This window comes from Hyperolius riggenbachi, chromosome 1 (genome assembly GCF_040937935.1).
Source record: "Hyperolius riggenbachi isolate aHypRig1 chromosome 1, aHypRig1.pri, whole genome shotgun sequence".
In the NCBI taxonomy this organism is placed as follows: Eukaryota; Metazoa; Chordata; class Amphibia; order Anura; family Hyperoliidae; genus Hyperolius; species Hyperolius riggenbachi.
The window spans coordinates 188,948,678-188,971,702 of NC_090646.1; the positions used below are offsets into that span (position 1 = coordinate 188,948,678).

General features: G+C 40.9%; 1 protein-coding gene across 3 annotated transcripts in view; it reads right to left on the reverse strand.

The window, feature by feature from the left end:
* The window catches only part of EDNRA (endothelin receptor type A), a 136,417-nt gene that overhangs the window by 13,734 nt on the left and 99,658 nt on the right, over positions 1–23,025 (reverse strand). For all 3 annotated transcript variants that reach the window (XM_068279297.1, XM_068279287.1, XM_068279293.1), the window contains exon 4: positions 6,357–6,555. In XM_068279297.1, coding sequence (XP_068135398.1) covers positions 6,357–6,555 — 199 coding nt within the window. The remainder of the gene's footprint in view (positions 1–6,356; positions 6,556–23,025) is intronic.

Consider the following 23,025-nt stretch of genomic DNA (forward strand, 5'->3'; position numbering starts at 1 on the left):
TAGCTCTGTTCCAGTAAATGGAACTAAACAACAACAAACATTTACAGGCAGCTAAGACATTACTGTATGTCCAAAATGTTGAATGTCCAAAATGTTTTCCTTAGGAAAATGTATTATTCTTGATTGTGGGACTGCGTGCCCTTTGTTATGAGAGCAGAACCATTTTGCTCGGAACCAGACACGTGCTTACGTAGTAACCCTCTTTTTTTGCCCCCTTCCAAATCACTTAAAGCTTTCAAGCAACCAGTTCTCAAATAGAAAGCACTGCCTGATAAATGGTAACCAGAACCAAAAATACCGGTATAATTGCGGCACCATTGATTTAACAGGAACCATAATGGCATTCAGAAAAATGTAATAAATTATTCAGGACACCCATTTTTACTTTAGTTTTCATGGTTTCAGAGTCAGAAACGCTTCTTATAACTTGATATTAAAATAAGCAATTTTTTAAATTAAATTACATATAATAAAATGTAAGTTGATTCCATGCCTCTTGGTAAGCCTTGGATCCTGGTTGGATGGTTCCAAGAACAGGGTGCTCCTGAATCTACATTTTGATGTTTGCTTTACTACAGGAAGTATCCAAGGGGATCAGGGGGGCAATGGTCACAATTTACTAAGCTCATCTCCTGTTTTTAATAACGATGGTGATAAAGCATTTAATATTCATTAAGCAATTTACCTCAAGCCAACCTTAAAATAAGGATTATGTCCTTAAGTTAGTAGCAGTAGGGTATTGTACCGTGTTAGCCATCAGTAAAAGCAAGAAGTTTTAAATCAGGATGATACCATTTATTGGCTAACTACAAATGAATAAGAATAAACAAGCTTTCGGCCTTGCAGCCTTCGTCAGGTTTATATCCTGTTAGTTTGCAAGCTGGTGGTACAGACAGCTTATATACATGCAACATCAAAAGGAAAAACAGATATTTTTTTCAAGCATAAATACATCATTAAGATGCCTTAATACAAACAGACCATCTAAATGGGGTAAGATAAGGATCCTTGTTTACTTTATTGCTCCCAGACCTGGTATTAGGATTGACCCAGAGGTATCGTAAATTCTTAGTTCACAAGTTCAGCTAGGGTGGCTGAGACAGTTCATATATCATCCATCTCATACCAATATAGAAAGTTGTTGTCCTTATTCAGACCCTTCTGCACAGCTTTGAAACAATTTATAAATTTTGTTTCTGCTATTAATCGGTCATTTGACGTTTTGAAGCCGCCCTTCAGGGCAGTGACACGAAGATCATCCATGCTGTCCTTAAGTTAAGGAATGATTTCTAAAGTTAAGGTTTCAATCCTTAACGATTTCAGCCGTCCGGACGTGATCCTCACGTCCAGGCAGCTGCTCTGCTGCAGAGGCGTGCTTCGGCATGCTCCCGCACGCAATCGCGGGCGCGCCCCCAAGTCCCCGTGCTGTCCCCCGGTAGCCCTGGGATCAGTGAACGGGAACATGGTTCCAGTTCACCTATCTAAGTTGCCAGCAGAAAAAACGACGGTTTCTAATCAGAGACCGCAGTTTTTCTAAAAATAAAATTCCCCGTCCTCCTTGTGCTTCCGGTAAGCGAGAAGCACATGGAAAAAAAACTCAAGGTGGCCATCTTGTGACCAAATAGTAAAACTACATCTACATACATTTTTCATGCCAGTTTACACATATTATAACATTAAAAATTAACTGTTTATTTCCCAACACCAAAAAATTACCCAAATAAAATTTTTAATGAAAAAAAAATTACAATAAAAAAAAACAATAAATAGTTACCTAAGGGTCTGAACTTTTTCAATATGCATGTGAAGGGTGTATACTACGAACATGCTTTAAATTATAAGCTTGTAAATAGTGGTGGACACAAAACTGAAAAAAATGCACCTTTATTTCCCAATAAAATATTGGCGCCATACATTGTGATAGGGACAAAATTTAAATGGTGTAATAACCGAGACAAACGGGCAAATAACATACATAGGTTTTAATTATGGCAGCATGTATTATTTTAAAGCTATAATGGCTGAAAACTGAGAAATAATTATTTTTTTCCATTTTTTCTTAATATTCCTGTTAAAATGCATTTATAAAAAAATAATTCTTAGCAAAATGTACCACCCAAAGAAAGACTAATTAGTGGTGGAAAAAACAAGATATAGATCAATACACTGTGATAAGTAGTGATAAAGTTATTAGCGAATGAATGGGAGGTGAAAATTGCTCTGATGCATAAGGTGAAAAATCCCGCAGACTGAAATGGTTAAAATAACAACAGAATTCTAAAGACAGGATGTTAATTCACAGAGAGGAATAAGTACTGTAAAGTGTGTGAGGAATTATCACCTGACCTGAGCTTTCGTTAAGTGGAGTGTTAGTACAGACTGCAATGTAAAGTGAAGCATTCTGAGTTCTCTGCTTTATTTTTAACTAATCTATGCAGAAGTGGACCGTGTAGAGAGAAATATACACAGTAAGCACACAGAGAGAGAGGGAGATAGAGACACCAAGCATACACACACACACACACACACAAATTCACACACAGAGACACAGAAACACACACAGACCCAGCCACACACACACACGGCCACATCCTCTCTCTCTCTCTCTTTCCCTGGCTGTCCTACACAGGCTAGCTGTAATCAGTAGGTAGGCAGTGGGAGGGGCAGAGCTGCATCCTGCCTGGATGTGCTCCTCCCCACCCTATTTACTGCATGCGAGAGTAACTACAGACGTGATGACTTAAGGCCTGTAGTGATAAGTAAAAAATCACTGTGAAAACTTATATATACATTTTAATAAGGCAAGCGTCTTTAGTGAATTAACAGTTAAAACACTGATTGATGTGTAGTGATAAGTTTTGACCTGCCTTATTATCACTAGTACGAACCTACTTAGTGAATTGTGGCCAATGTCATTAAAGTAAAGGATTATTATTGTTATTATGTTAAAGAAAATGAAAAAGTGCCAGGCTACACGAAGACTTTATTTCATAATTCTATAATACATAATTACTAGTAAAAAATATATATATTTATGTGTGTGTGTGTGTGTGTTTGTTATTGTTATAATCAGTCTACTTATTTTAAATTGCAGTTTTAGTTTCCATTTTTGTAGATGTTCCTGATATTTCATTTATGTTAGATAAAAGGAAAAAACTACTACAGTGAATCCAAGAAAAACTCAGCTTTATTTGTTCTCGTGTTGCTGTAAACATGCACCATATAATCTAGCCGTCTAATGTAGTGTGCTGTATTCGTTTTACAATGGGTGTTGCAGTGTAATAAAAAAAAACTTAGCTTTGTTAGTACAATTTCAAAGTAAACTCGGGAACTCGCGTTTCATATCTGCTGTTTCATATTAATAAACATGACAAAAGGGAAATGATTTGCCTTTTATGTTTCTCGTAACTCAGTACGAATCAGTGATTCTGCCATCAGCCATGTGTGGCTCTGTGCTTCCCGGTCTAGCTTGTTAAGCCACTACCCTGTTGTATACTGTTGTGAAGATGAAAGCTCATTGTTCTACAGGAACTCTTTTCCAGCTGAAGGTGCGGCAGTCGAGCATCACTGGATATTTTCAGACAAGCCGTCTCACACTGACAATATACAGCGCAGGCATCTGTGCTGTACTGATGTGTCATTCTATTTGTACTTATAATATGTGTGTCAGCATTATCAAAGACCCAGACAGATTTTCCCTCTGGGAATTTTTCTCTTGTTAAGTTTCCATGTCAGGTTCTGCTGTCACTAAATACAAAATACATATTTCATGATTTCCTTTTAGACAGACGGAGAACAGTTATTGACGTGGCTCCATAAGATTCTTATTGATCATGACGAGCGCTTTCACTAGACAAATATACTGTGACACAAAATAGAGAAAATATTTATAATGCCAAATGTTTTATAGTCTGGACTGATAAAATGTTGTTCTGTTCAGCTAGATGGTCAATGACATTCTAATCATTCTGAGTTGTTAATGGACTAATCAAAATCATCAGCTACTGCATTTGATTGATTTTGTTCCAATCTGCATACATTTGCATAAATCTAACAAATATGATAATATCTGTTCATCTTAGTTCTCAAACTTATAAGACATGCCTGTCTACTTTTAGGCTTGGTTCACTCATAAATCTGTACATTTCCGTCCAGGCCAGTCCTAGCCTGTCAGTTTTGCGTCTGTTTTCTATCAGTTTTCCCTGACTGAATAGGAACAGTACACCTTTTGTGTGTGAACACACCCATAGAAAACTGATACAAAACTGACAAGATAGGACTAAACCGGAACTAAAATGTACTCCTTTTATGTGTGAACACAGCCATAGAAACACATACAAAACTGATAGGACAGGATCTGCAATGTACAGATTTATGTGTGAACATATCCATAGAAACACATACAAAACTGATGCCAATTGCCAAAAACTGACTGGACAGGGCTGGACACCTTTTAATGTGTGAACCAAGCCTTAATGTTAGCCAGTAATACAGTATTTCTATACACACACAATTATTGTCGCCTGCAGGGAACAGAACTCAATTCCTCAAGCAACAGTTTGGGGCTAAGTTCTGTACAGGCTAGGCAAGTGACTTTCTCTTTTGCTATTAGGAGGGGGTGGGGGGGGGGGGGGGGGAGAGGGGGGACGATGGCGCAGTGCATGATGAATGGCCTTAGCTTACTCTTAGTCAAAATGATCTGACGCTCCAGATCTCTAGGCAACGCATAACAGCCACCATATAGTTTCACAGGAAAGGGGGCATCTACAGTAGGGTCTAGGCAGCAGAGGTGGATGGCGAGGGACCGATTAGCCTAAAGGGGGCTGGAGGAAGACCCAGGTATGTATATTTTTGTCTTTTGATTGATCTCAGGTTTACTTTAATGTGGTCTGAAAGTCAGCATTTCTACTTTGCTCTAAAAGATTCCTCACAGCTTGAAAGCTACTATCCCAGAATTGTTTTTAGCAGAACATCACTGAAATGGTTAAACAAAGCATTTTGTCCTGCTATTCAGCTTCAAATCCACATCCAAACTGCAGATAACAGTATCTATTTTACTTGTTAAACACAAATGTATCAACACTGGAATGTAAACAAACACTCTCTGAGAAACTGTCTCTGCTTCAGGCACACACAGAGTTCAGAATAGCTCATTAGAAGATGTTAATATATAATAAAAAGCAGTTTGAATAAAATGCAATGACAGCTTTTAGGGCACGATAAATTACACTTTGGAAACTTGTAATTTTTAACCTCTTGAGGACCCCTAGTAACCAAGCCATTTTTAGTTAAATAATCCACTGCAGCTTTAAGGCCAAGCTGCAGGGCCGCACAACACAGCACACAAGTGATCCCCCCCCCCTTTTCTCCCCACCAACAGAGCTCTCTGTTGGTGGGGTCTGATCGCTCCCCCCATGTTTATTTATTTTTTTACAAATATTTTTGTTTGTTTTTTTAATTAAAAAAAATGTTGCTTTAAATTGTATCCCTCCCTCCCCCCAGCCAGCCAATCATGGCGATCGGCTGTCATAGGCTTCTGCCTATGAGAGCCGATTGCTCTCTTGTCCCCCAGGGGGACAGCCGTGTGACACGGCTGTCCCCAGTACAGTGCTGCTGCTGATCGCAGCGCTGTACATCTAAATACACGGCGGTTTTGCCGTTGTAACAGTCTTCCGAGCGGCGATCGCCGCTCAGAGACTGAAGGAGGAGCTCAGCTCCGCCCACCAAGCAGGAGGTGCGCGCGCACCCTGCACGCAATCTCCTGCAAACTGCTGCCCCAGGACTTTACGCCAATCGGCGTTAGCTGGTCCTGGGGCTGCCGCCGCGGCCACACCCATTGGCGTGACGCGGTCGGCAAGCGGTTAAACAGACAATATTACTTATGCACAAAAGCAAATATGATAACTGTGTAATTAATAAAAAGTAGGAAAACACATTTTTATTGAATGTTATGTCAGAGTTTCAGACCACTTTAAGGATCAGAGACTTTTATTGCTGGATTTCATCAGTGATCACTGTTATTGGCTTTACTTATATCAGCCTTAAATGTGATTGTTTTTCTAGTTATTGACTCACAGTGGTAACACGGTCGAGGGCCAATGAAATCATCTTCCAGTTCTGACCTGTTAAGACAGCTGAGCGAGTGGTCTGCAGTGACACCAGAGCAACTTGAACAGAGAGAGCAATGGGATTGCCCAGGGAGAGTAATTGAAATCTACGCCCTGGCAGAAATAACATGACATAAAAGGGAATAGATTTCAATTACTTTGGTTGGGAGGGGTTAACATAACATTTAGGAATATAAAAATGTATCTACAGAAAATTGTATATAAAAATAAAAAGTGTATTATACATACCCTCATGAATGGATTTGTGGCAATATACATGCAGGTTCGGTACTGTTCACCCCGATACTCAAAGGGTATTATTGTAAATCCAATTGCTTCAGGGATTGCCAGCACAAATGAAAGAACCCAGATGGAGACAATTTCAATGGCTGTGATAAGTGGGATGCCATTCCCTTGGACTCGGCTCCAGGACGCAACTGCTCTGTACCTGGAATAGAGAGACATCATTATGGAAATTTTGTTAACTGCAGTTAACAACAGTAAACAAAGAAGTTGCTACTAAAACCAGTACTTAGCAGCACTTCCCAAACAATTCATGTGTCAATTGAAAAAAATATGTGAATCGATAGTATTCCTTTAATGAAAAATAAGGAGAATGGTTTTCCTACATTTTTGAAAGAACTGCAAGAGATACGTTTATATATACACAAGCTTGACAACACTATCACTTCACTCAATCCTTATTCTAAGCAAGGTGCAAGATGAGACGTGTGTGTGTGGGGGTGATTTTAGACAAAACATGTTTTAAGAACACCTGTATTGTTTAAAAAAATTCTAGCAACTCAAGTTATCAGATAATCTCTCTGACATGTATTTTGTATTTTATGTAACACTTTAAAAGCACAGATGACATCCTGAAAAGCCAACAAATCAGGATCCCAAGGTTTTATCACTTTCACCAGTTTTATGAAATTGGAACAATAATGCAGCCAGTCAAGCTGGGAATCACACTCATACTCTCATGAGTAATTTACGAGAGAGAGAGAGAGAGAGAGAGAGAGAGAGAGAGAGAGAGAGAGAGAGAGAGAGAGAGAGAGAGAGAGAGAGAGAGAGAGAGAGAGTGTGTGTGTGTGTGTGAGGTGACAGGACGGGTCATTGTTTTGTATAATTGCTGTATTTGATAAGATGTTATAGGATACAGCGTCCACCATAGTAATTGTATTGGCTTCCCCCTATGTATACTAAACTAGTAGGCGGGGCCTATTCAAAGGAGGTGGTAGGTCCAACTGTTGCTTCTGGAACATGCTTGCCAAGGCAAGTCCTCCTCTTACTTTTTTAAAACTGTTTTAACCACTATCGTACCTTATTGTTACTTATCACAACTAATGATCTATGCATTTTTTTTGGGGGGGGGGGGGGGCACACTTTAGGCTTTCTATGTGTGGTACTTTTTGCTAAGAATTACAATACAATACATACAAACATGAATATTTCATATATACTGAGGTAATAAATAATCAATTTTTTATTTTACCTCAGTATATATGAAATATTCATGTTTGTATGTATTGTATTGCACATGCACTTTAATTATTTTTATTAGTGGCGACAATTAATTGAGAATATATTTATATATATTTGTATGTGATCCTCCAGGGGTAATTCTCTGCGATACAGTGCCTTTTTCATTACATATTTGATTATATATATATTTTTGAATATAAATCCTTTTTGTGGCACTGTCGTATATTTTTATATATATTTTTGCTGCAGAGATCCCTAGGTGAGTTGCATACAGGAATATTACTATTATCTGATATGCAGGGTTTGCATTCATTATTGCAATATTAGGGGCCTAAGGCCCAGGTCTGGCTGCCTTGTTCTTAATTGTTTTTAAACTATGGTTGGCTTATAGATAAAGACTTTTTGTACTTTCCTTACATCTTGTATATATTTTTTGCTCATTGTTTAGTTTTTATTATTACAAAAAGGGGGATTTCTAGTCTCTTTCAAATTCGCTATAGCTTATTGGTTTAGGTCGGTGACCTATGTCCCCTAGCCTATTATGGCAACTTTAGTAACATTAGTTACTTAGTGATGCTTGCTCGCTTGTTTTGGTGTGAAAATTATTTGAAAAAACAACAGTAATATACCCCCATGACATACATATTAATAAACCCCCTAAGGCAAATATTAATGCATTTTTTAAAAATGCTTTTTTTTTTAGTGTGTGTGTGTGTGTGTGTGTGTGTGTGTGTGTGTGTGTGTGTGTGTGTGGGGGGGGGGGGGGTGAAAGGGATTAATAACTAATGGAGGATTCATTTTGTAATACATTTTAATGTATTTAAAGTGTATCCGAGGTGAACTTTTACTCATTGCATAATTGTGTTCCTTTCCTATTGTTTATAGGGCATTCCTCAAGCCAAATACTTTTTTGTTTTTCTTTTAATACTCTAATTCTCTATAAACTAAACAAGCCACGCCCACAGGTTTTCAGAGAGCCTTGGCAGTAGCAAGGGCTCATGGGAGCTCAGTCTGGGCGGCAGGAGGGGGAGGTGTTACTAGCCATTGATTTCAGAGGCAGAGAGGAGGAGGGGGGATTAGTTTTTTTTTTCAAAGGCTGAGTGCTCAAAATGCAGATAAGCCTGCCTCTGTGTAATGTTTACAAACAACATTGCTGCCGTCATTGTATCATAGGAAGAAATAATCAATATTCTATTAAAGCTGTTTGCAGCTAGATTTGCTGTGTAAACTATCTAAACTTTAGATAAGATATATAGACAAGTTACTTGTTATAGTTAGTTTTTCATCTCGGATCCGCTTTAATCTGTATTCTTATTTTTTGGATACTAGGGGCCTGATTCACAAAGCGGTGCTAACAGTTAGCACACTGGTGAAAAGCCCTTTATCACGCCTAAACTCAGTTTAGACATGATAAGTTTAGGTGTGATAAGTTTGGGCGTGATAAGTTTAGGCGTGATAAGTTTAAGCACCAACTGGGTTAGCACCGCAGTGCACAGCTGATCAAAAGTTTTGCGCTAGCAAAGTCTGGTGCACTTCGCATAATGGCGCTGCTTTGCGTGCGGAACTTTGCGCACGATCTAAACTTATCTACACTTATCATGCCTAAACTTATCACGCCTAAACTGGCTTTTCACCAGCGTGGTACAATGGTTATCACGCCTAAAGTCTCTAACTGGGTTAGCACCGCTTTGTGAATCGAGCCCACGATGTCCCCACACTATAATGTGTACTTCACAGTACACAGGAAGTAATGTGTATGTGTGTGTTTTTACTTTCACTGTGGAAATTACTACAGACATCTTGCTGATGCCTGTGATCATTCACTAGGGGCACTGATTGGCTTTGGGAACACATGTTCCCATTCTCAGGTCATGGAGCGGCAGGAAGGCAATGAGGGAGCGTGTGAGAGTGTGCACACAATGTGAATACAAACAGAGACGCTTAACTATGCCCCTGACCAGTAAGTGAAGTTTACAGGAGCATAGACCTTGAGTTTTGAGAACCTTTCTTGTTTGGATTTGGAACCCTACTGGTCACTCCTTGGGGCACGCACTCATCCTGTGTGTTCCCTTTATGCTCTTTGTTGACTTTTTAGACAAACATCTAGCAGGGGCTTTGTTGTCATTCAATTATAGCTCTAGATTTGCATGCGGCAGCTGTTTACATTTAGCCAATTCCTTCTGGCTCACTCTGGAATAATTATTATACTGGTAAACTTGGTTTGCATGTGAAAGCTATTGGCTTGGAGCGAATTCCCTCTGGCTCACTCTGGAATTATTACTGTCCATGTGGGCCTGATCTGAATGTGCTCTCTGATTGGTTGCTGCTCACATAAAACTCTCTTCCTGTCTGAGCTACATATCCATGATAGAAGTCATTTGCTAGTACTAAACTACTGGGTGTTATTTGGATTGCTTTCTTGTTGTGACCGTTGCATGATCTTTTGACTGTGTTTGATTACTGCTTGAACTGACCCTTGCTATTATTTAAGTTGTTATCTTGTTAAAGTGGGTGCTTGATAGAGATTTGGATAAAGGATCTGAAAGGAAACTCGTGACTACCTGGGATAGTTACATTTTTTCTCTACATGTCGTCACTGACATACTACACTGTATTAAATCTCACATCCGATTATTTGTGAATATACTGTATTGTTAGCAGGAAGTTATTTTTGTTAGGAGTCCCCTCGACCCCAACAGCACCACATAAATAAGATCCTAGTGTTGGTGTGTGATCAGGGTTGGATTTCTGTAAAGGCTACAAAGGCCCAGGCCTTAAGCAACTGCAGTCCGCAGGGTGCAACTGGACATGGAAAAGGGAGTTGCAGAATATGGAAGAGAAGCCTGTACATGGAAAAGGGAGGCTGCAATTGGATAGCAATGGATGAAATAGGAGAAATGTACATGAAAGCTGGGGACTGCTTGCTGTACATGGATGTTACACACAGAAGAGAAGGCTGCACACGGGATTCCATGGGTGCTGTTATGCAGGAATAGGTAGTGAGGAGAAAGCTAGCCTAGGGCGTACATTAAAAAATAGTGCCACAACAAAAACCTCAGGAACAAGATGTCATTACCGGCATCTGCATACATTACATGATTCTGGCTATCGCGTCTTCTCCACTTCCTGGTTAGTTTTCAGGAGGGACTGAAGCCGCATGGTAATGCAAACTAACTAACTAACTGCAAACTAACTAGGAAGTGGAGGCGACGCAATCGCCTGGGACCAGGTAATGTACCCGAACACCACTGCCTACTCTCACACTGAACCCAGAGTAGAGTAGAGTAGAACCACTCTACCTATGCCTAACCTAAAGAGCCCCCAGGTGCCTAACCCTAACCACTTCACCTCTGCTGCCTAACCACTCCACCGTGGCTGCCTAACCCTAGCCACTCGCCACTCCATTCCCATGCCTAACTCTAACCACTCCATCCCCATGCCTAACCCTAACCCCCTGTCTAATTAATCGTACTCCCTGTCGCCATAGGCAGCTATAGTACAAGCCACTAGCGGAAAGGAGGTTACATTTTTTATAAGCGCTCGTCCTGCACCATTTCTTATCTGCTCCCAGCCAAGGGGGGCAGAAAAAGTATAAATCCAGCCTTGAATGTGATGGACAAGGTCAATAAATATATTTTTCCTTCCTATAACTGTGGGCAAGATGTTTATGCTTATGAAAGGTAAGCATAAACACATTTTTGAGAAATGTGTGCTCTTAGAGGAATCTAGGTTTGGTGACCTCAGGATTTTGTGACTGCAGTTTCTAGTTACTGTGTATAAATCCATTTTTGCTTGTGAAGGAAATACAGCACATATGAACACTTTCTTTGTATCTGTTTTCAGTTCTTAACAGTAGATTCATGCATAACAGCAAAGCTTGGCTTGAAACTCAAAACTATTATAAAGACGAGGAGAACTTTTTCAAAGAACAATGTAGCCTGTATGTAGGAAGAACAACACTATGGTATTTGAGAGATCGTATAGGAGAACAGTGTATTTATTTTTAATTTCCTTTGGAAGTCACAGATCTCAGTGCTGTACCTGCCGTTTTGAATTACTGAATCAATAGCTTTGATGGGAATATCCTTTTGTGACTGTTCTGAGAAGTGAGGTCACTGGTAGCTGTGTAGGACGTTCTGTCTGGTACTGATCTACATCTGGCTGAGTGCATTAGAAGGGCAGTAATACACATTCTCCAGGCACATGTTGTCCGTGTTGCAATGTGAGCACAGAAAGATCACAGAAGTCTTGTTGGATTCATGTCTCCTGATGCCTGTTTTTAATCACTGAAAAATATTTGTGGTTACCGGATTCATTAATGATCTTCAACCATTGCATTTCTTAATCTGGGATTCTAGCCCATTTTTTCCTACCTCTAGAGAGTGGGAAAGTGTTAGAGCTCCTGTAATATTTTTATTTTTATCTGTGGCACCACTAAAGAAATTCTCATTTTCCAGCTCATACATTCCACCTGACGTAAGAGGCAGAGGACATCCTTGCAGCACTTTGTCTGACATCACTTTGATGTGTACAGCAATGTGCCTAACAGTGAGGAGGCAATGTTAACATAAAAATGCATAACTACCAGACCAAATCAATCTTTCCAGGCGACTTCCTATTGCTGCAGCTGTGGAGGAAGTTGTGCAATCAGTATCTGGTTCCCTACACATGCTACCCTGTCCTCTTAATTGGTGCTGAAGGCACAGCACAATGGGTCATGTAAAGTTTGGCATGACGTACACTGTTAACTCTGGGTTCTGCCATAGGCCTCCCAAGTAAAACCCAGCTATAACTGTAAATGTGGGTGCCAGACACGGCCAATAAAATAGCGGACGCCGAGATCACCTGCATATTTAAATAACTGCAATTTGCATTGTGGGTGATTCCGATGCCTGCTATTTTATCAGTCGAGTCTGTTGCCCAAATTTACAGTTATAGCTAAGTTTTACATGGGTACCTATGGCAGGGTCCAAATTTAGCAGCACACATTAGAAGCATAGTGTTGGGGGCGGTTCTTAGGGTTAGGCGTGGGGAGGGTTTAAGATTAGGCATGGGGTGGGGGGTTAAGGTCAGGTGTCCACCTAGGGTTAGCCATGTGTGTGTGTGTGTGGAGGGGAGGGGATTAAGGTTAGGCACCCACCAAGGTTTTTTTAGTATTGAGCACCACCTGGGGGGTTCCTAAGTGTTACGCATTACCAGGGGGATCAGTTAGTGTTGGGCATCAAGAGGGAGGGCTCTGTGTGAAAATAGGGTTAGGTTAGGATATAGTAAAATATTGGTAAAATGACTGATATTCTACTATTGTGGATGATAAAATATTGGTAAAATTACCATTATTCTATTACAATTATTTTGTGCCAATTTTTACTTGTGGTGCTAGTATAGGTATGCTGGCAGAAGTACTGTAAAGCCAGGCTGCACGTGATGACGTCATCACATGTATGCACCTGCAGAAGCAGGGACACAGAAGACAATGAAACTCTACAGGGGTTGTTATTTGTCCACTCAGTTCACTACTGATTAAAGTTTTTCTTTTAGTGCTATCTGGGTCTGGACTCCTCTACTGGCAAACCGTCCAACAACTGTTCTCACTCTTCCTCTTTCTAGCAGATACGAAAACAAATACCTCAGATGATAACACTTACTGTATATTCATAATGGAGAAGTAGTCAGGCATGGAGTGTTCTGTATCTAAATGAATATATTCAGCACCAGTGATATTTGGTGCAGAAATAAACTGTCCTGTTGTGTAAATAGTAACCGGAGCCTTGAAAGCTGCACAAAAAAAATTCACGCTGTGTATTCCACTTTACATGTTCAAAACATCCTGTTCCTAAACTATTAGTTTCACTCATGGATTATGGTCCAGAGTTCTGGGTTCTAATGCAAGAAATGTGCTTTCCTAAAGCAACCCTGAAGTGATAAAGAAAATAAAAACCTCATGATCAACAATTCTTTGAAATAACCTTGTAAGCTGCCTTCTCTCACCTCCAGATATTCTCTCCCCTCCACAGCTTGTTACAAACAGAGGCCCATATGCAATTCACTTTTTCTCCAGTTTTCTCCTAGGAGATATTATTTCATTTTCTCTTTAAAATAACTTTTCAGTACTTTGCAATTGAAGAAGTACCAAAAACGAGGCAAAAAGTACTATCAAAATAATTTTGAGTATTTTCTTGCTTGCTGGTTGCTTAAAAGGCATTTTATTAACAATTTGTGAAAATATCATCTAGGAGAAAACTCAGGAGAAAAACTGAATTGCATATGGGCCAAAGTCCTCTTTTGCCTTGCTAGTTGCTAAGATGCCATTTTAGTGACACAAGTGATATGGCAGATCAACCTGTCAAGCATGCTTCTGAGACAGCACTTAACACACTGCGCAGCTGTCTTGTGTTTTCACATATGCCAGAGGTGACTGAATAAGGCCTCTTTTAGACGGACAGCTGAACTGCATGCTTGGTAGTCAGTTCCAGTCTGATGGCTACAAGCCCCTTTGTACTAAAATTTTAATGCAGGCCATAGGCAGCATTTATAACTCCACTCATATCAAAGTTTACCATGCAGGTTAGTTTCCTGGCAGGATAAAAATGTGGCATGTGGCATGTGCCATGTGAACTGAAATGTGACTCAATAATGTGACTCTCTAGTGCACAGGAACAGTTGACGAGATGAACTCATTGCTTTCAGCCTCTCATGTAAAAGATGCTTAACCTAGTAGAATGAAATTGGGTAAGGAAGGAGTCAGAAGAACTTGGCTAAACTACAGATGTGCCCATGCAATGAGTGAATTTCACTACATTTTTTTAACTGGCTGGATTGGGAGGAAGAAAACTTTTTCAGGGTAATACATGGCAATAGTACTTTTAGTACTTTTAGTAAAACCCCTCTTTCAATCTATAGCAGTGGATTCATCCACTTCCATTCACTACCACATCCTCTAACAAGGCAAATTCTCAAAGCAATCACTCTCAATTTGTTATTGCCATTGGTGTCTGAGCTGGGAGATTTCCTCCTGCTTGTTGTCTTTACTGACACCCATGAACAGAAATAGGAAGTGAGTGAAATATCAGCATCAAACACACAGACTGATACACTCTTTTGAGACCAACAGGAGGTGAGTGACATTCTCTTCACTATGAACCTAAAACAGTAATGAAAAACAGCATGGTTTTGGCCCTTGACTAAATCTAAGTCTAAATCCCTCCAAAACGTTGAGTGTCAGTAGGCTTTAACCCACTGCTGCATTTTTGGTATTTTAAGCATCTTGTTAGCAAGGGTAAGCCAAACCTAAAGTGACCCCCCCCATGCAATGAGAAGAAACTCCAAATGGGATCTTTGCACAGACTATTCAAATTCGGAAAGTTAATGAGTAAAACTTGTAAACAAACATAAGTCTTGTGATAAGCCCTATGTAAGTTCCTTATTCAGCCCAGAGAATGTCTCTTCCTTTGGTACAAAAAAAAATTGCACCAAAATCTAATTTAAAACCGATCTCCTGCGTTAATGACTAAAGAACAAGTTAGTACTGCATAGCAATGCCTCACTGCGGTCAAGGAATAAAGCACATCTGACTTAAAGAGAACCCGAGGTGGGTTTGAAGAATATTATCTGCATACAGAGGCTGGATCTGCCTATACAGCCCAGCCTCTGTTGCTATCTCTATAGTGTCAGTCTGCTCCTCTCCCCGCCTCCTGCAGAACTCCAGTCCCCGCTTGCATCCCTTCCCTTCCTGCTGATTGGAGGGAAGGGGCGGGGGCAGGGACCGGAGCTATGCAGGAGGCGGGGGAGCAGCTAAGACTGACACTACAGATGTAAACACAGCCTCACAGCATGGCTGTGATTTATGAGGGATTGCAGAGTGCAGGGGGACCTTAGTGGGGTTTGAGATAGCAACAGAGGCTGGGCTGTATAGGCAGATCTAGCCTCTGTATGCAGATAACATTCTTTAAACACACCTCGGGTTCTCTTTAAGAGTAAACACAATAAATAATTGCCGTAATTGTGTGTGTAGTACCATTAATATATAGAACTTACCAGGTGTCTCCTATTCATATTTTTAGTTTAAGGGGTCAAATTTTTACTCTGAAGTGTGGACATTAGCCATATCTGTTTGTGTCATATCCCATGAAAAAGAAAGTTTTCTTCACTCCCCTGTTATTTGGATTGTTTGTTCAGCTAGATAAAAGTACTTTGTCTGGTTGTGAGGGATATACTGTATAAAGTAAAGAGCAGTAAAGTGTATATGCACAGGCTGCATGTGTAAAATTTACCGATATTAACACAAATGCGCTGCTTGTGCACATAAATCTTACCGCTGTTTAGTGCATATACTTTAAAGAGTTTTAGCTTTATTGCATGACACTGCTTGCATGTCAAGGGCTCTCCCTCTGTATTAAAATTATATTGTGAACTGTTTTGGGGACAGTGACAGATCTGAATTGTTCTATGTGCTTTTTAAAGGCTCGTATAATATATCATTGCAATATAAATACAGGAACTAAATAAATAATAACAAACAGGAATATTAATTTGCTTATACTGGAAGGACTTAGAGCAACTGAGTTAAAACATATGGGGCCCTATGCAACTACCAAACTCGCCAGCAATAAGTGCTGGCGATTTCTTAAATTAGGCGTCAGTAAGGTTGCCTAATGCAATTGCATTTAACACTCCTCCATCTCTGTTTATTCTCAGAGCCGGCAAAGCATCTTTGAGTCTCCTGCCGGGGCTCCATATTTGTCCACTAGGTGGCCCAATGAGAATCATCCTGATTCTCGTTGGTCCAATTAGAATCAGGATGATTCTCATTGGGCCACCTAGTGGATGAATGGGGAGCCCCGGCCGGAGATTCAAAGATGCTTTGCCGGCCCCGAGAATAAACAGAGATGGAGGAAGAATGAGTGGAGGAGCGGCGTGGGACATGCGACGAGATGGGAATGATGGAGGTATGTTTTTTTCAGAAGGTTCTAGCGGGTCCCCAGCGGCAGGAGGCGACGGGTAAGAGCAAAGACTGGCTCTTGCGACGATGTGCGTGCATTTCACGGGGGATCGAGGCTGCAGTGCTGTGGGGCTGAAGGACAGCTCCCCAGCACTAATGCCTCGCTCCACATCGCTGGCCACACAGAAGCATTGCTCAGCGAATACCTAGTATTCGCCTGAGTTATGCTCCTTTACGCAAGGACATCGCTCAGGTGAAACTGGCAATTGAATTTGCCTGTAAATCCTGAGCGATGTGAGGAGATAAGAAGCTCGCATGTTTTAAGCTTCTTATCTCCTCGAATTGCATATGGCCCATGGTATCTTTCAATGTAGCCCCTTTGTAAATTTTACAAAGCCTAGTCCAACAAAATTACAATGACCAAATACATGCAATTACATGATAAACACAGGGCTGGTGCACACCAAGAGCTTTTCTGAGCCTTTTTAAAAATGCTAGCGCTTTGAAAAGCACTTGGCTAATGTATATGAATGGGATGGAGCACACCAGAGCGATGTGACGCGGGTCCTGCAGCGTTTATGTTGATTTCTGAGGCAATTCAGCCTCAATGAAAACACTAGGCATACTTAGAAAATCACCAGACACATGCCTAGAATAGCCTTAAAAAATCACTTCAAAAAGTGCTAAGCGCTTGCTTTTACACTAGCGCTTCTTGGTGTGCACTGGCCCATACATGCAATGTTCTTCCCAATCCATCACTTCATGATGCAATAGAAATCTAGTGCTAAAAGCACAGACACATTGCCAAGTATTTCAGACTATCTGTATTCCTAATGCAGACATTTACTGTAATTCTTGAAGACAGGTGGTCACATGGATAAATAAATTGAAACATTTCCCAACTTGTTGCAGGTTGTGTTTCAGATTGAGCATATCCTGATTGGTATCAACTGCATCTGATTCTAATCGGGCATACACATTTTGTATCATGTCGGAAAAAAAAATCCTCTTATTGAGCATCTCTAAAGATACATACAGCAAAAAAAAACAAAAAAAACCTGCATTTACCTTAGAGTAAAATGGAGAAGGGATGGGGTTTTCACTACCCCTGTGCCCCATATATTTCCCCTCTCAACATATGCATAGGCTAAATTCCCCACCAAGAGCACAGGCAACAATAAACAGCTGATGGCTTTTTTACCTCCACTCTACATACAAAAACGTAACAAAAACACTTCTTTCCACTAATATGTCTAACCCTAACCTAAAGTGTTAGGACCTGTTCACAAATAGGCATTAAAAAAATCCTGGGCTTTAAAAAAGTGCTGGTGTTTACTTTCAGAGAAGTGGGAGGGTTCATAGGAGTAAATGCAGACATTAAAAATGATTCAGAATGCCACAGAACAAGACAATGTCTGGCATATGTGACACCTATATGTGAACAGTGTATAAAGTTATGGTCAGAGCATGTCTGCACATGCATTAAAAATCTGCCAGGCATTTTAGGCTCGTTCACTCATGGGCATGTCAAACTGTTTCAAACAGCCTCGCATGTATTTGTTAAGCATTTGGAACCATTTTAAAACATTTCCTTTTACCTTTATTAACCTTTGAACTGCTTTGAAATATTTAAAAAATGCTTTATGACTCTGGGATTTTTAAATGGCAGACATTTTTTTTAAGTTTCTAGGTCTAGTGAGCTTTTATTTAAGTATTTTTAAATATTTTAAGCATAGCCTAGCTTGTATTTTAAAACAATGGGTAGTCCTATTGGGAAAAATAAAGCATGCTTTTGCCAGGGCTCCCATCTTGCCGCCTTACAGAACTGGATAGGGACCCCCATAAAGGCATCTTGGAATGTTCTGCAGGGGTGCCCAATGGCCCTATGATCTGACCAAAGAAAATCCTATCTAGCATAGGACTTGGATTATGCTAAGGTACAGAAAAAAACTTTTGTTTTTTTCGGAAAGGGGTTAAAATGCAGCAAATAAAGATGTCAGTGAAGTGCATTCTGTTACTACTGTGTCTTAAAGGATACCCCAACTGAAATGTGACATAATGAGATAGACATGTGTATGTACAGTGCCTAGCACACAGATAACTATGCTGTGTTCCTTTTTTTCTTTCTCTGCCTGAAAGAGTTAAATATCAGGTATGTAAGTGGCTGACTCAGTCCTGACTCAGACAGGAAGTGACTACAGTGTGACCCTCACTGATAAGAAATTCCCCTTTTTTACCTCTTTCTTGCTCTCAGAAGCCATTTTCTGCTAGGAAAGTGTTTTATAGTTGGAATTTCTTATCAGTGAGGGTCACACTGTAGTCACTTCCTGTCTGAGTCAGGACTGAGTCAGCCACTTACATACCTGATATTTAACTCTTTCAGGCAGAGAAAGAAAAAAGGAACACAGCATAGTTATCTGTGTGCTAGGCACTGTACATACACATGTCTATCTCATTATGTCACATTTCAGTTGTGGTATCCTTTAAAGTGTACCCAAGGCGACATGTGACATGATGAGATAAACATGAGTATGTACAGTACAAACCATATTAATAACCAGGTTATTTTACTTGTTTTATTAAGCTGCCTGAAACAGTTAATTTTTAGGCATGACAGCTTCTGTCTTGTTGGTACCTTGTAGGGAATATAGTAACCATCAATGATAAGCAAATTACAGCCATACAAGTTTTCCTGGCAGAATACAACTTTGGAGACCAAAGGGAGATAGAAAAAGGCCAATAGTTCATGTATTTCCATTAAGGGACACTTAAAGAGACTCTGAAGCGAGTCTCAATTCTCCTTTTTAACCATATATTAATATTAAGCCCCATAAGCACAGCTAAACCGCCGCTATCCCGCAGCAAAATGAGGGGTTTATAACCCCCAAATCCCCTCTCCTACCTCCGGGGAGCGCTTCCTGCTTGAGGTGGAGCTACAGCCATAAGCTCTGCCTCAAGTGCGTCAATCCCCGCTGATCGCCGCCTCTCCCCCGCCCCTTTCATCTGCCTTCACAGAGAAGTGCGGGGGAGAGGCGGAGATCCGCGCGGCGATTGACGCGCATGGAGGCAGAGCTACAGCTCATAGCTCTGCCTCCAGGAAGTGCAAAATCCACAACCAAGAAAGTCGTGGATTTTGCAGGGGGATTTGGGGGGTATTAACCCCTCATTTTGCCGCGGGATAGAGGTAGTTTAGCTGTGCTTATGGGGCTTAATATGTATGTAGGTTAAAAAAGAGAATTGAGACTCGCTTCAGAGTCTCTTTAATAAATAGGCTGCAACTAAGCAGAGACAACAAAACATTCAATCTAATTTGTAAATGTTTAAGTATAAAATAAAATCATGGGATATCTTAGAAAGTAATTTTTAGGAGAAGGAGGATACATACAATTGTTTATTTCATCAGTTTATGTTCACCTTGGGTTCACTTTAAGTGTTCTATGAATGTGTCCAAACTGAGCAACTTCTGATTTAGTTCCGCCAGTTCTGCAGTGTGACTAGTAACAGCAGAAGATAAGAGATATCTGGTTGTCCACTGATTCATTGCACATCAATAGTTAGCCAGGGCTGAGTCAGCCAGCATTTGAGCTGTGAGCAATGCATAAACTATTTTAGTATTTCCCAATCTTTGCTTAACCTTATACAACAATCAGCGCTGTTGTATGCAATGTTGAATTGCCGTATGTGATATTTAGAATTGGTGATTTTCGGAAAAGTTAATTTTGAGAGCAAATTAGTTGAGCTGGGCAATCTATTTCAATGTTACAAGAACCCGAATTCGAACTCCAGTGGAATCAATGGAGAAGGAAATCACTGCAGCTTGTAGATGGATCACTCAAGTGTAACAGCTGATGACTCTGAATGGTCCAATTCCAAGCTCACAATCTGGTTTTAATAGAATGCGTCACAATCTATAAGGGGATCAGTGAGAATTTCTCAGTAATGGCATGGGCCATAGGTGTAAATGGCAGCAGTGCATGGACAAGGTCCTCCAGTACCAAAGGCTGAGACACCAAAATGCACCCCTCTAGCCCTCCCACCCCAGCTGTCACACACTGATTGCTATTAGACTAATGGCCCATACTCACGGGCAACTTTTTGGCATGTCGCAAGCACACGGGAGCGTGTGCGCTACATGCTGGCGACAGCTCGTCGCCAGGTCCCTCCGCATACACACGGCGGAGGGACCTGGCAACTGAGCGGCGTAAGCTGTCGCTGTTGTCCCTCCCCCCGCCGGAAGCGCCGTCTATTTACAATTATGTTGCTGTCGCTAGTCCGCGTACTCACGCGGACTAGCGACAGTTGCGGCGGAGTTGCGGTGGCGACTATCGCCAGGCAATTGACCGCGCCAATCGCCTGGCGACATCAGCGACGGGCGACAGTTCGGGGTGCGCGCCCGTGCAACGCCGCATACTCACGGGGGACCTGTCGCCGCAACACGCGTGCGCCGCATGTTGCGGCAACAATTGTAGCCCGTAAGTATGGGCCATAAGTCTCCCTGCACACTACATATGATTCCGATTTCGCCTTTAAATCGTTTTTTTAATCTGTACTGCATGCTGCATTTTTGATCCGTTTTTCTGTTGAATGTATTCCGGGAAAAATGGAATTGAAAATCGGAATCGGAAACGGAATCGGAACAAGAATTTGCAGTGTGCAGGGTGCCTAAGAAGCGCCCCAGGGCCCCCACCCCCCAATACCTTAATCTCTCGTTATCTGGCTTGCAGTCACTGCCATGTATCCCATTTTCTTATTTTATCTGCTTCAAACACAATAGGGGAATGATAGCTGAGTGATTTGTGCGCCGCTTCCTACACTGTGCCCTGAGGCTGGAGCTTCTCTCGCCTCTGTCTCGGTCCAGCCCTGAATGGCAGCAGTCACAGATGTATATTATGGCACAGGTCACTTGTAACCTTGTTAAATTACATTTTATTTACAATGTTTTTTTTTTCCTTCCCCTGGATCAACTGCATTATGTAACGCTGCAGGACACTTATTTATTTATATTTTTATTCACATATTTATTGTTCTGGTTGGAATTGATGGGTGGGTGCGCTATGTAACTCATGGCTAGTGTACCTGTTAATTGCATCACCTCTGATATAGGAGACCAGAGTTCAAATCTCAGCTCTTCGAACTAAGTAAGCCAGTAGCCATTCATAAGGTGTCTTTGGGCAAGACTACCTAACACTACAGGGTGGCCTACTGAGTGTCAGGGTGGCCTACTTAGTGGCCGCAGCTCTCAAGTGCTTCGAGTCTGACAGGAGAAAAGAGCTATACAAGTGTTAGAATTATTATGAAATTAAATATGATCTAGGGGTGTGATTTAGGATGGGGCATAAGAGGAGACCATGTGGAATCCTAGGAAGAGCATGAGTGGTTCTTTGTTCCTCTGCTTTAAACACATTAGTGTTACCATTATTCTCACCAGTGGCAACCGTTCACTCCAGAAAGTGCATAAAGCAAATCGTTTTTGAATGTTTCGGGGTTGTCCCTCTGTGTATGCGCACTTGACAGCACTGTCACATATAGCAGAAAGGGGGATGACCATGTGACGGTCACTTCCACCCTGTTCTCTGCACCAACGCAGAGGGCAGACGATCACATGGAGGAGGTGGTGCGCTGGGAAATCACAGGGAAAGAGGCCAAGCAGCAGAAAATGATCAGCCATGTTAGCATTTTACATTTTACTTTAACTTGGGAGCCTAATGGAAACCGTTCCTCTGTCATAGGCAATGAAATGAAATCCTGCAGAAATTGTTTGCATATGAAAATGTTTTCTAAAGAACATTTCTATAATCTTTTACTGTAAAACTTCACAGACACAGCTGAAATATCTATCAAATAAATGCCAAAGAAGGCACTTGTATTCCTAAGAGTTACACCCATTTTCCCATATATATTCAATTTAAATTAGAATCATACTAAGTATTGGCTTATTTACTGCAGTGAAAAAAACTTCTGTGATATTTCTTTATACAGTTATTGTTGCCTAAATTGTACGTGTGCTGTGCTTTTACTTAAGTGTGGTTCAATCACTATAGAAAGATGATGCTCTGGTGAATTACTGATATTAGCTCTGCTGAGTGACTCACGCTAGTTACATTATAAAATGACTCATCACCAGTCCAGGTTCTGTACTCACTATCATGCCTGGCACACAAGATGCAACTTTCTATCAGATCAATGGGTTGAATCGATAATACCTGACATGTCTCATCTGCTCCCGATGGATAACGGGATTGGTTTTGTGCAGAAATAATCTTTATCCCTTTATCGATTGGGAGCAGATCGGACATATCGGAAATTATCAATTCGACGCATCGATCTCTTGTATCAGGCATTAGCTTTGGTCTATGAGATGCAGATAATACTGGGTTGATGCGGGATTATGCAAATTCATGCAGCCAGAAAAAGGACCAATTGCATTCCTCCAAGGTGGAATTCAGTTTTCAAGCTGCATACAAAATTTGCATGACTTTCCATCAGCTGAGAATA